This window comes from Mycteria americana, chromosome 7 (genome assembly GCF_035582795.1).
Source record: "Mycteria americana isolate JAX WOST 10 ecotype Jacksonville Zoo and Gardens chromosome 7, USCA_MyAme_1.0, whole genome shotgun sequence".
NCBI lineage: Eukaryota > Metazoa > Chordata > Aves > Ciconiiformes > Ciconiidae > Mycteria > Mycteria americana.
The window spans coordinates 28,149,511-28,163,791 of record NC_134371.1 but is presented as its reverse complement, the minus strand read 5'-3'; the positions used below and the strand labels follow the sequence as shown (position 1 = coordinate 28,163,791).

The 14,281-nt window shown below is 37.5% G+C and overlaps 1 protein-coding gene across 2 annotated transcripts in view; it reads right to left on the bottom strand.

Moving 5' to 3' along the window:
- Positions 1-14,281, bottom strand: part of STAG1 (STAG1 cohesin complex component) — a 202,655-nt gene that overhangs the window by 53,950 nt on the left and 134,424 nt on the right. For both annotated transcript variants that reach the window (XM_075507568.1, XM_075507567.1), the window contains exons 11-14: positions 11,338-11,436; positions 6,304-6,383; positions 3,703-3,810; positions 1,332-1,446 (exon numbers count right to left, since the gene is read on the bottom strand). In XM_075507568.1, the coding sequence (XP_075363683.1) occupies positions 1,332-1,446; positions 3,703-3,810; positions 6,304-6,383; positions 11,338-11,436 (402 nt within the window). The remainder of the gene's footprint in view (positions 1-1,331; positions 1,447-3,702; positions 3,811-6,303; positions 6,384-11,337; positions 11,437-14,281) is intronic.

The window sequence follows — 14,281 nt, the reverse complement described above, 5'->3', positions numbered from 1 at the left end:
CTCAAAAACAGCAATAGCAAAAGCCACCCATGAGAGAGAAGCGATCTCGGGGAGCAGCATACGGGTTACATGGGAAAGCACTTTGCTGGTCATGGCTTTGGGAGCAAAGCTGAGTTTCTTTTCTCCTCAGAAGGACAGACAAGCTAAACGGCTAGGTGACTCCCAATCACACACAGATTTAAGGTATTTTCACCCAAAAATACAATGATCTATTACAATCTGAGTTTTTAAGAAGCTGGCTAAAAATACATTCAGATAGCAGACTGAAGGCTCACACAAGTAGTGACATTTCATCCAGACTTAAATTGTAGGTTTATAAGGTGTTCTAAAAAATATTAACATTAACACTATACCTCAATGTTATTCTTCCTTCTCAGCATCTCTGATTGTGTTTCTTTTCATTCTTATAGGCAAGTCTCTTGTTCAAGGCTTCATAAAAATTAAAATACCTGATGGCAATACCTTTTCTTTTGCTTTTTACACAAAATATATTACCCTCCCTTCTGCAGAGGAACATTTCTGTCATTCCTTTCTTTCAGGCTTCCTTCGCTACCTATTACCAAATCAAATGTATCATTTTTAAACATTTCCCCCTCTATTTTCAGAGCATCCTGTACCTGATAGTTTATCTTCTCCAGTTTTCCGCCACTCCACTGCCATTCCCCGCCTGAATTACTATTAGTATGTCTACCATAAAACTTCCCATATATGCTACCTCTATAAACATAAACTACGAGCACAACCCCATCCTGAATGTGTTCATCAAACACTTAATGTCACCATATGTATGCTTGCAGTCTCCATCCTCTGATGTTTTCAAGATGCAACTGGATAAGCCCTGAACCACCTCATTTAATCTCACAGCTAACCCTGCTTTGAGCTAATGCCCCTCAGGTCCTTTCCACTCTGAATTATTCTATGATTCTAATCATAATTGGATATATCATGTAATTTTTGTTCCTTTCTGGTTCAAATGATTTCACTCCATAAAGAGTAATTCCAGAGGTATACTCCTTACATGGTTATCTTAAAAAAAGAACCAGTTACATTTCTATGTAGCAATGAATCCTGGTAGCCACCATACTACCAGTAATGCAGTACTGAGTACAGTGGGGACATGCAAGAGCAAAATAAACCATTAAGAAGATTTTGAGTTGAATTTGCTTGATGGACAAGGAGATGGAAGGTAGGGTAAAGGGCATACAGTATTTCTGAAATTATGAAAAAAAAAAAAAAAAGATAAGAAAGACAACTTGTTACTGTATGTTGATAAATCACTACTTAAGTTCCAGGTTTTATTAAACATGTAAAGTTTAAAATGAATTTTTTACCTCACTTTCAAGAAAGAAAAGAACCAACATTCTAATAAGGTTTCCATTTGGACTATTTCGTCCCCTCCTCTTTGCTAGAGCCTCTTCAGCTTGGGGATCATGTCTGCTGAACAGTCTAAAAATAAGCAAAAGGAGCTATCATGTTTATCAAAACAAATCTCATTTCTGCAATAATATGATGAGCATTCATTTTTGATATAGTAGATTTGTTCATAAAACACAGTGAAAGTATCTCAAGCTATTTCTTTCAAGGGAAAGAGGGCATGACCTCTGCCTGTCTGAAGAGGTGAATTTATCTTCAGAGTCTTCAAGTTCACAGGGCTGGAAGAATTTCACACAGGAAGAAGCTCTCCAAAATATATTTATATTGAAAGATTTTGCACAGTTTTATATATTTGTATAATTTGTATAGTCATTTTTATTTTATTTTATTTTCATTTTTAACTTATCAAGTCTTACAATGGTAGTAGCACTTATACCACTAGTGCCTTAAGAACTAAGGTTGTATCTTCGCTGTGGTCACGCTGACTGGGACATGGTATAAACAAAGTTGACATCCCATTAAACAATCAACCTCAGGTACCAGCAGCCACATAAAGGATAAAGCAAGCTACCAGTCAATTATTTGGGGTTTTTTTCAGGTAAATTACACATTCTGCATTGAGTTCCCGGATGCATGGCTAATTCCAAACTACTCTCAATGCTCAAATTTGCTAGCCTAAAGGTATCTCAGATGTGTCTACGTTACAGTTACTGCAATGAATGTTTTACTTCGAGAAGTTTGAAAACTGTTCCTTGCTTTTACAGTGAAACCACAGTCACAAAGCAAATTAGAAATGTGAAACAACGCGTTCTGATTTCACTACTATAATTCATTGAAAAGAGAAGGATGAGTTACACAAAAACGTATTTTAGTTAAAGACATCACCTTCCCCCCCACCTATCTTAACAGATAAGAAATGAACACCTCTGCAGGTGCTGAAATATCTTAAAACATCCACATTAGGGTTCAGTCAGTGATCCTCTCTATTATTTGCTTTCCTTCGCTAACTACAGAGAGAAAGTCTAATGACTAGCTTACACATAGAAAGTGATATTTAAATGTATAAAATTAGGTGAAATAAATCCCACCTCAAATGCCTCAAGCAGATTCTAACTTTTTTAAAATGGAGCACCAGTTCTTATGTGTTAGCAGATACCAAGAGAAAATGAGTGTTAGGAAGGAGACAATCTTCTCTCAATGCTGTTCACCTTCAGAGACATTTATAGAACACAGTATAGTATCTTGTTGTAAAGAAAAGTTTTGTCTTTACACTAAGTACACTAAACTGCAGATATGTCTTCAAATTCATTTACCTTCGAGGCATTTTTCAAAATGATTTTGTCACGTGTTGATTAACAAAGGAATTTCAGTATATATTTTTAAAAATAACCTAACCATTTCCTAAAACATCATGTAGGAAACTAAATGTAACTGAATTTTGTAAATTAACTCCTTGAAACAGATAATGCCTGATGACAGAGATGGAACTCCAGAAATCCACCAATGAAAGCTTACAATTACAGTGTGGACTTTTAAATCACTAATAAACCACAGAAAATTAGAACACTGGCAAAGGAAAACTGATGTTTTTACATGATTTTTTTTCTGTTGTGTATCTTGGAGTGAAAAATTATATAACCTGCATTCCATTCTGATATATTAAAGAACCCTAATGTCACAGCCCATGAGGGGAAAAAATAAAATTACTGCTAAGAGACTTTTAAGTACAAACACTAAAATGAAAAGGTTAACTACTATGATGTGGCAATGTCCTGGTCATAGTTACTGATGAAGTATGATTCACATCCATGGAAAACTTAGCTCATTTCCTTTGGCATAGTGGGTACATGGAAGATGTAACCATGGTGTAATGTATTTTTAGGGGAAGTCACTAAGTTTAGAAACACATTTCTTAATTATTACTACATAAAAACCTTTCAAGTTCACAATTTTGAAGTAAATTGGTTTAACACTTTGTAAAAATAATGACTGCATATCAGGTAGACCATCAGGGATGTACAGGCCCTATATACACTATCACAGGATTTAAAACAACTTCAATACAGAGAGGTTTATGTAGCCTTTTATATTTAGTCCTTGAGGAGTTAGGAGAAGTTTTCTGAATTCTAGAGCAAGGAAAATGTAAATCCAGTTTCTTCAAGTCTTTAGGTCTTGAAACTAAACAAGAGAATAAGTCTGTGTTTTAAATTAAATACCTGATTTGCTAAATTGGGATATTTCACTCTATTGCTTCTTTGCCTTTTGATCTTACCTCTACTAGGAAGCATTCACAAATCTGGTCTTATTCCAGGGTAACTGATAACTTACTTTTTGTGAAGGAATTCTCCAGCTGCTACTGCAACAGGCCGATGTGCTGAATACACCAAGTGATAAACATTCTCACAGTCTTCATTCGACAGAGCTTCTTCGCTTCCACTGAAAGAGTCAGAAAGTAACACCTGAACTAAAAGAAAGGCTTAATTTCAATCCCCTCACCTCCCATAACTTACTTTTGACAACTACAAGATTGATTTCCTTTATACAAAATCCCAAATGGTTGAACGCTGACTTCAAGAATCTTTGGTTCAATTTCCAAATACAGAGATATTTAAAGGGCCTGTAAGACTGAAAGTTTGTCTGATTTCCTTCTCCCAGTTGTATCAATATATATATAAAAAATAATATTATGAAAAAAATGTCACCACTACTTACAAATCTTGCCCTGCTTAGTTACTTAGACCATCACACTAACTACAATGCACATATTGCAAGATGCCAAACACTCCTTATCAAACATTATTAAATTAAAAACCTAGAATGCTACACGAGGAAAATGTAATTGCTTGCTTCAACTTGTTTACTTCTATAGCAATGTCTGTTTGCTTTCAAAGCTTTTAATTTTTAAGTTATTCAAGTCTGGGACTGGGAAAACCTGCTTCAGTCTCCTGGCCTACTCCATTCTTAGGAGTCTTTTCATGTGACAGTCCACGTGCTCTTGTGCGCTGTGGGGCAGGAGGTGCCTCTCTGCTGGCCTGGGAAGTAGGCAGGAATATTCCCAATTCTAGCTGCTGAAAGGGCCAGGCCAGGTGGATAAAACTGCCTCAGCAATGGGAGAAGGCACAGAAATGCTCTGGACGCAGGCAGTAGAAAACTAAACCAGATTACGCCACGAAGTGGGGACACAGAACTAGCATTGTGCAACCACCAATCAAATCAACACATAATCACTTTAGGATTGAATCATGGTGTGCATTTAGAATTACAATAATGGTGATACAATAAACTGTCCATCACTTCTACCATAGTTATTGTGCTGACTAGATATAGACTTCATTTTCAACATCAAGGAACCGAATCTGACCATACCATGCTGTGCTGCATGAAAGATGATGAAAAGTTTATTTTCTATAATTATTTATTGAAAAGAACAAGCCACCTTTTACCCTTGTCTTAGGTAAACGACATAGTTGGGGCTTCTGCAGCTTCTGAGCTCAAGGTAGATTTTGTGTGTGAGTTTTCTGAAACTTAGAAAAACTTTCATTTTTCAGCAGTATTCTTGAAAAATGCTATGAGTCATGGAACAATTATATTCCATCAATGACATAAAAATTCACCACTGTCGCATACAGGAATATTACTTCCCTCCTTGTGTGGTCAGCATTCATCAGAAACATTTATGTGTCAGGACTCCATGCATCATTTGGCTTCATACTACAAATAATTTTTAATTGGTCATTCCCCATCATGATTGTTCATGACATCTTTTTGGAGTTTATACCTGCCAGAATATTGCCCTGTGCTGTTCAACGTGACCCATATTCTTCTGGTGCTAAATGCATTTAGCTATGTTTTCATCATGCAACCAAAGAGAAAACAGGACAGGAAAAAAAAGGTGCACTGGACAATTTTTGACCTAAAATCTTACTGTGTTGCCAAACGTTGCTAATAATGTAGGGAACAGATGTGTTCTACGTCTCATTTGTGATCATATTTGTTATATTTGCTTTAAAAATGTAATAGTATGAGATTTCCTTTCTTCCTAATGTTACAAACCTAATATCTGTAAAGCAGAGTGACTCATAAATAAATTGAAGCCAGACTTCTTTACTAAGAGGAAAAGCTAGTCTAATCTTTCATCCAAATTCTGCATGTCCAAAAATGTTCTTCACGCTGGAGCCACTGGGTATAAAGTATGATGCAGAAATTCTATGCATCTGTTTGTAAAACAGATTTTCTTTAACATATGTTTTAATGAATATATAATAAAGCTTAGCAGTGCTCCTCCAGCAGCACACTCATGAGGCTGCTGTGGACAGGTTGGTTCAGTCAGCATGTGGGATGATCTTTGGACTGGATCTTTGCCTCAGGGAAGCCACCGCATCTCTGTAAGAAAAAGGCCTGGAAGCATGTCTCCTCCTGCATGGTCAAGTGTTTGAAATTGTTGGGTTATGCACCTCCATATAACCCAAACAAGGGTGTTGAAGCTAGCATCTTTTCCCTGTCAGCTTATTTACCGGAGGACTCTCTTTCCAGCTGTGTCAGGTAATCAAATCTCCTAACACTGGATCTTTACTTAGTTACTGCTAGAATTACTTTAGCAAATGTAACCCACGGATACTTGTTTTGGGGAGGACAATCATTTTGCCCTTGGCAAAAGGTATAAACGCCCTTTGGCATTCTTCCATACCAATGGATGCACTAATAGTCTGAATATATCAATACATTTTTATACTTTGCCTATTCTATTGCCATGACATGGAATATCTTATTTTAGCTTCATGACCATAATATTACATATTCAGTTCAACTTCATTCTAAGTGTAAAGTAACAGATTCACTTCATTACACAAGCAAAGAAATCAAGTCCATTAAATATCACTGGCTTAGGTAACTTTCAAAGGGAATATATAGGCTTTGAAAAATACTCACTGAAGTATTAACGTGACTAATCGAATGGCTTCCACAGCGACATCATATTCCTTATCAAGTGTCATTGATACAATGCGATCCTGAAAAGGAATTTTATTACAGTGACAAAGCAGAAACACACAAACAGTAATAAGATGAAGAATTCTATAGATTACAAAATAAATACTCTTGGGAAGAAAGATCTTTCAACTAGACACACGAAAGCCATTTAATATTATTAAACCATTTAATGTACATCTTAGGAAGCTGTGTGCTATATGCACAATGGAACAATAGGCAAGTACACAGGAATGAGAACAAGTGCTTAACAAACAGTCCTTATCCTTGTGTGTTTTCCAGGAAACAAGCAAGCAGACTTTGGAGTTGAAGCACTGTTCTGGACTGGTCTTATTTAACAGTTCTTTCCTGAAAAGTAATGTACATGGGTTGGATGACAGCAGAAAAATTGCCCCGCTTCATCCCTCTGAAAACAAATAATTTTAGAGCAATGAATACTGCATATATGCATATTTGGAAATACTGTGAAGAAAATCATACCTGAATACATGCACTGCATATTGCCTATAAAGTTGTGGCCTTTATACCTGGCTACATCTTAAGGTTTGAAGCTGATCTCAAGAATTACACTGCAGACCTTCCACAGGAAAGTGGGAAATTCCATGCTTTGACTTTGTATTTTCCTATACTCTTTCTAGTGGAGACAAGCACATCACTTTCCAGTCAAATCTCATGATTTTATAACTTCTAAGGACTCTGTAGTTATGAGAATTCTCCTAAGGGTTTCTTTCTCCTTAGTTTCAGTTTGCTTACTGGCAACCAAAAATAGATGTGAATCGTGTATGTTGTCCTTCCTATCTGGGGAGAATTTCTATCCATCCATAGAAATGCAATATGTCTTCATGTTCTTTGCTTGACTGATCAAGTTAATGAAAAGAAATTGGGCCACCTGAAAATAAAACTCAATTTCTGTGGCTTGACCTGCTTCAGGATGGACTAGGTACTATATGACATTTTGGGATGTGAAAAAAATAGAAGTCAGGGACTGGAAAAGAAACAAGGGAAGTGTTAGGAAACAACAGTGAAAGTCACCAAGAACAAAATCAGTACAAAATAAAGGTGTTCACCTCTCTTCTCTACTATTCCAGGCATTTAAAGGCTGAAGGTGAATATCAAGCACCTGATGCTTATTTCAGTATTGAAATTTAGGAATAGTATGTAAAGAATACATTGTGGCTGTCTCAAGTGTCTCACCCCTCAACAAAAACAGGTCTGTAGAGATACTTTGTGCTGCTATGACTGAATGCACCTCTACCAATCACCATTACATTCCTAGGAAATTTGATGCATTTAACTGTTGTATGTAGACAGTTTTAGAGACTGTGAGAAGCCCATGAAGAGACTCAAACAGTGAAATTCCAAACAGGAAATTCTGTGTATGGACAAGACAAAAAAATTGCTGTCAATGTTTCCTAAGGTCCTGGCCAAGGAACAACAACTAATAACAACATCATCAAGAGAAAGAACAACTAGAGATATTGATCTTAAAGTTTCAGTGGAATTTTATACACTCCCCCAAAGTGTATCTTAAACTCCAGGACACCACAGGGAGGGAACTAACTGCACATGAAGGAGTAAGCACACAAGTGTAAAACTCCTTCTACATCTCTGAAAAAAGCCTGGCAGGGAAGGGATCTTCTCTCCTGCCTACAGAGCAAGAGGTACTCTCTGAATTTGGAGTCCTTTTGGATTTTGAAACCGACTGATGCAACAATGTTTTCTTATCCAAAAAGACTGTTCTCTCAATTTTTCCCAGAAACATCAGGCTTAAAATAAACAGTGTGGATGCGTCATTTCTTATTTTCTGCCTTGGTGCCAGCATCTCTGTGTGATGGCACCTGCCAGCCAGGCACCGAGATCATTGAAAATGCGACCTGAACACCTAATGCCTCTGGAAGGTGTAACTTCCGTGGTTTAGTAAGTTACAAACCCCAGCTGCTCAATCTGCTTTGACAGAAATTTCCTGTACCACTGCACAGCAGTAGAATAGGACACATGCCTGTATTTATAACTTGAAATATGAATTTTCACTGCCTGTGAAGATCAGTTTGCAATTATGTATTAGGCTGTGAACAAGGCTGGCTGAAGAGCAAATCTATCTCCTTTTGCCTCTCAGGCCTTGGAGACAGCACTCTCCTGCAAAGGGTCAGGGATGAGGGACAGAAATCAAACGGCTGCATCTAAATCTGCTGGTGTCTTGACTTTGGCACTGACTGCAAAAGTCACATCTTTTCCATATGGCTTCAGTTAATGTTTGTATCAGACAGGACATCTTGATGGAAAATAAAAGTCTCCTCTTTGATGGACAACATTTTTTTTGACAGACAAAGCTTATTTCTATCATATCACCTACTCCTAGAAACACAAACAAATGCTGGAAAGAACACACATCTTTCCTTTGGAGAAGTGACATTATCAGATCCTTGTCACAGCTATCTGGAAGGTGGTGAAATAGTAACACCCCAGTACAAGTCATTCTGGATCAAATTAATTTATACTTTAAACAGCCAGAAGATCTCTAGAGAGATTTCTCTTGACAGTTTGAATGGATTGAGCTGAATACCAGCTGAACTGTGCAGGTCGATTAAAGTCTGATGAGGTAATATAAATAAGCAGACATGGAACTGAGAATGGCATTTAGGTCAATTATTTTTCAGGGGGTGGTGGTAGAGTGCGTGGTGGCAAGACATTTAAGTAATGTATCACAGATTCAAAAAGCATTAATTTGAAACTTTGCTCCATCCTGGTGCCAAAGGCCGCATCCCTGTCAGCACAGCTGTAAATCCAAGTGCAGGCATTTGGGCAATACCAGCTTTTTGTTCTCTTGATGTGGCTGGAAACGGAAACTGATAAATCATCATGTTAAATAAATCTGCTCTCTAGGCTCACAGAGACTTTGAACTCACCTTTTCTCTAATTTATTTCATAATGATACAGAGTTCTGTAGTAAAAACAGCTTTAATGGAACAGAAGAATCATGAGGATTCCTAGCAGGGTTTCTTTCCTCTGAAACTTTTTGATAGAAACAAAAATTCCTTGTGCCATTCTAAACCAAGAAGCAATGCACAGACTAACCTGACTTCTTCTAACAAAGAAAATTGTCTATACTATGAAAAAAGCCAGGAGGAAGTATTTAGAGGTTTCATGTTCCTGTAGTTTTTTGAAGTACATTACTGAGTAACTATTTTTCAAAGTGCCTCCAATTGTCCTTAAAAGTTTTGCTGCTGGATGGGACAGGTTCAGACTCAAAGCAGCATTTTCTCTTACGAATTATAAGAGGCTAAGAGAGAAGCATCCAGCACATTTTTGAGTAAAAAGAAGCAGATATAGAGAACATAAGAGTTTTAGTGGCCTATTTCAAAATAAATCGAATTACAGAAGGAGCAAATATAAACAAATCTGTAAGTCTTCTGAGATGGAACAAGAAAAGCAGCAGAGTTGGAGGGTTCATTTTTCTGGAGAGTTAAATAGTATTTCTGGTTGTCCTGAGATGATACGCAAACCAGACTTATGGAGGCATTACAGAAGTAGTCTGAGGTCCGAACCCATTTGCCAGGTACTCTTCTATGAGAGGAAAGTTTGTCTTTACTGCAATAGTCCCAGAAACAGACTTTATAAAATTAGAAGAATATATGCCCTGAAGTGATCTCACAAAATGATCTAGTTTCATCTCCTACTTTGAAGTCAACTATACCTAGTTCATTCCTGACATATTTATTTAATCTGCCCTTAAAAATTTCAAATGAAGGAGATTATTAATAAAGGAGTCTGTTTTATTATATAACTATAATTTTGGACAAAAAGCTTTCCTTAATATCTAGACTTTACTGCAGTTTAAAGCATCTTTTTTCTCCATTTCAAGTGAATGTGGTAAAAGGTTGATTACCATTATGTTTTTATGAATTGTTTACATACAGGGAAGATATGACAAGTTTTCTATATTTTGTGCTTTCCTAGATCAAACTGGAGGAGTTAATAGTAACTGCAATGACAGACAAAACCAGTGAAGCAGTATAAAAGCTGCAGTGAGAAGTTTTTAAGTCTCATGCACAGTAATTATTTATGAGCATTTAAATCTCCACTTCTTTTCTAAACAAAATTTTTCATCAGCATTATAATCATGATTTAAACAAAAATAAATTAAATTAGTCTTTCCTTGGGGGGTAGCCTTTACCACAGTTCTGTGTTCTCCAGAACACAAAAGCAATGGTAAAAGGTGTCAACTGATGTGGTGACAGTGTCTGAAAGCTTTCTTCGCAGAGCATCCAAACAGAAGCAATGACAGTATTTCTATGCTCATCTCTCCAGATACTTCACTCGTGAAACAAAGCAGTCATGCCACTAAGTGAATTAACAGCCACATTCTCATCAAGGTATTAAGCAAAAAGTCAGCGTGTTTGTGCTAGTAAAAATCCCATGAAATATTCCTCCAGTACTTATCTCCTAAACAGGACAATCATGCTCAGGGGTTTGTCTAAAAGCACAACGTAAACTCCTCTTCTGCAGCAAGGTATTTCACTGTGCAGAATATTGTGATGCAGATCAAAGTATCTCTTCCTCCAAACACATTCAGCTAAAAAGCTGTCTTACAAACAATCTTTTGTTACAGGCTATTACTTTCAGATGTATTTTAGATTGTGCGAAACACCCAGTACACATCCTTAAAATTAAATAAATCTAAAATTAAATAAGTATAACCAGACTGAATAATGACAATGTATAAACTATCAATAATACAAACAGATAAATAAGCATCCTGGCCAAACCTGACAAATCTTATAAGATAAACACTGTAAAATGAATTTGGCTTAATTTCAGCATTCAGTAATACAATTTTACTACTGCAGTTACAAGCCTTGTCACAAACAAATGAGTTTATTTTTGCATTTAATATACATGACTCAAAGACCGCAACAGGATGAGATAGATGATACTTTTATTTTCTGTACTCCTTCCAAAAATTGTATTTCCTCTTACCTTGAATCTATTAGTGAACAGCTCCAGTTTTGGAAATAACTCTCTGTTGGTATACAGGCTCTGAAGAGCTTTCAAACACTTCAACCTCACTTCACCTTGCTAAATAAAACACACTAAGATTAGCTGATAGAATACCCTAATCAAATGCACATGAATATTAAATAATATCATACTGTAATTTGTTTAATGTACATTTCAAATTTTATGCAAATGAGTTACCAAAGCCAATTTGCAATTCAGCTAAAAACCAAAAACCACATGCAGCTGCCTACAAACAATGTTGAATTTTCTCCCTATTTGCATATATAAAGAATTTAATGTGCCTTCAGTTAAATGTCTGTTACTGTTTCCCTTTCAAGTAACTCCACAAAAAGATAAAGAATGTAGCAAGTAAATACAAAATAAAGACATATGATCTCAAGGTAGTTGGTGAAAAGCCGAAATAGACGGCTATTTATCTTTAGGAAAGAGACTACAGGTAACTTCTGCCTGATATCTGGTATTTACAATCAATGCACAAGTGTTCAAAGAGACTGAGCATGGGCTGCATGCAGCCCACTCAAGCAACTCAGCCATCTCTGAGCATTGCCCTTCCTTTTCCCAGAGACAGAAGGAATACATACTGGATGTATTATTCTGAAATCTTCTACAGCCCATCTCTCATCATAGGACAGGCACAGGCTGAAGGATGCAAAAGGTCTGAGACACCCTCCAGGGCGGAGCAGGCTGCTGCCACAAGAACAATGCATCTAAGCCACAGCCTTAGGAGCCCTCGGGAAGAAGAGCAGCTTGCAGCTTGTGTCCGTCTGTCTGAGTTGTTCTGGTGGCAGCAGCTCATTCCCAGCTGCACTTTAGATGGAGATTGCTTTGATCTGGTGAGCTGTAGGCAGGAAAAATGGGCGTCACGAGACAAGTGCCTATGGATCAAGGTTTGTTGCCTGCAGGAACACTGATGATAAAGGGCTGGATCCCCTGAACACATGCACATCATCTAGCTGGCTGCCGATGTACAACTCAACTCAACTGTACAGTCTTGGCAAACTATGGATTCTTGTTGAAAAATATCTGTAGATAGCAAAAAGGCTATAAACCCAAATCTGCTCAAATATAATCCGTAGAGTTCACTGCAGAGTGAACTTACTTTCATAAAAGTGAGTACACTACCAAGTCTAAGGCCTTAAGCTGCTCAAGAACTAATACAAATTATTGAACTTTATTTATAAAACTCCATACCCAGAGGGCTTCATTTCTGAGCCTATTCTATAACCAAGTCTGTATTTAAAAAACTGTTCAAGCTAAAAAATGAAAGAACATTCAGAGACTGACATAAAAACAGAAGCTAAAAATCCCTATTTTTAAGTTTCTTTCCTCCTTCCCAACTATTTCAAAAATTGCAATAGAAGATAAAAGAAGGACAGAAGTTGAAAGGAGGATTTTCAGAAGAACTTTTCCTTGAAGAACTATTGTTCCTGAGAACTCATCTCTATATCTGTGAGGAGTCTCTGAGCACTCATGCTCTCTTCTAGGGATCTTTTTGACTACCATTGCAGAGGAAGTCTGCAGAGGAAGATGAAAGTTATGTTTAATGGATCTATCATAAGATCTTTCAAAGTACAGAAAAGAACTTTCTTGAAGAAAAATTTTATATGGATGTGATCAACTGCTAAATAAGCACACAGAAATGCCATTTGTTCTTCTTTTAATGGTACCTATGTTGCAGTACCAGAAATGGTGTTTCCTCTGCTGTGTGGCATTCAGAAAGGCCAGGATCTCTGGAGTCATCACTAATCATTAGAAGAGGATGTAAGCCTCTTAAGGCCTTAGCTTATTTAGCCACAGAGGATCAGTATCAGTTCTGGCACGTGATGAACACTATGGAGCAACAGTAAGGTAGCAGGTTTAATTACAGCTCCACTGAAGACCATCCTGCTTGTGAACAGATCGCTTGTTATGCAGCCAGTGCTATAGTCCCAAAATGCAAAACTCTAAATTGGTTAGGTACAGAAAAAAAAAAAACAGTGCCAACAGCAATGAGACTTGAGACATGTGCAGATAAGATCTGGATTCCCCGTGGAGTCTAAAGCCCTTGTGGACTTCACCAAACACCGTGGATCAATGGTCCCAGAGTTAAGTTCAGGCCTGATACTGAGGGTCTCTGTAAGTCTTAAGTGAGCAAATCAAGCAAGGTAGATAGGAAGCAAACCTGTGAACATTTGGTACTTGCATGGCCTGCCAGGAGACTGAAGCCAGATGCTAACAAAAGCATACTGAACCAGGCTACTATCCTCCTGCCGCTCACCAGATCTGAGGCAGAAGACAAGTGACTGCAGGAGCAGGTAAGAAAGAGAGAAAGGTTGTGTTACACCTGGTCCCTCTAGCTGAGAGCAAAGGCCCGGGAGACACTGAGGCAATCCCTGGAAATGACTGCCCTTCTTGAGAGACAAATGATAGGAGGAGGACTTTCTCTGATAGCAAAAAAGTCTGGTTTTTAAACTGTTGGTCAAGGATGGAATTAATCTCTTTGGAGAGGGAGGAGCCCCTGCATGTCAGCTTGCTAATCCTATTAAGAAGGTTTTAAAATAGAGTCAGTGGAGATTAGTGACAGGAACCCATGGGTAAGGATAAAGAGCAATGACCTGGACAAGAACCTAAGAAAGGCAGAAGTGAAGGTGTACATGGATACACTGCACTGAAGTCAGAATGGAGGAGTAGAAAAGTCCCACAGACCACCAATGTGCCAGATACAAGATGTTTCTTGAGTAACTATGAGAATTGTCCAAGTAACATGAGCTTTTAACACCCCAAACGCTTTTTGGGGAAAGAAACACAGCAGAAATTTCCTACCTAGCAAGGAAGTAAGCAGGTGGGAATGCTAAAGTTAGGGTAATTCCTAAGAAACTTATGTCAGGGTAAAAGCTGCAAACACAGTGATACAGAGCAAGGA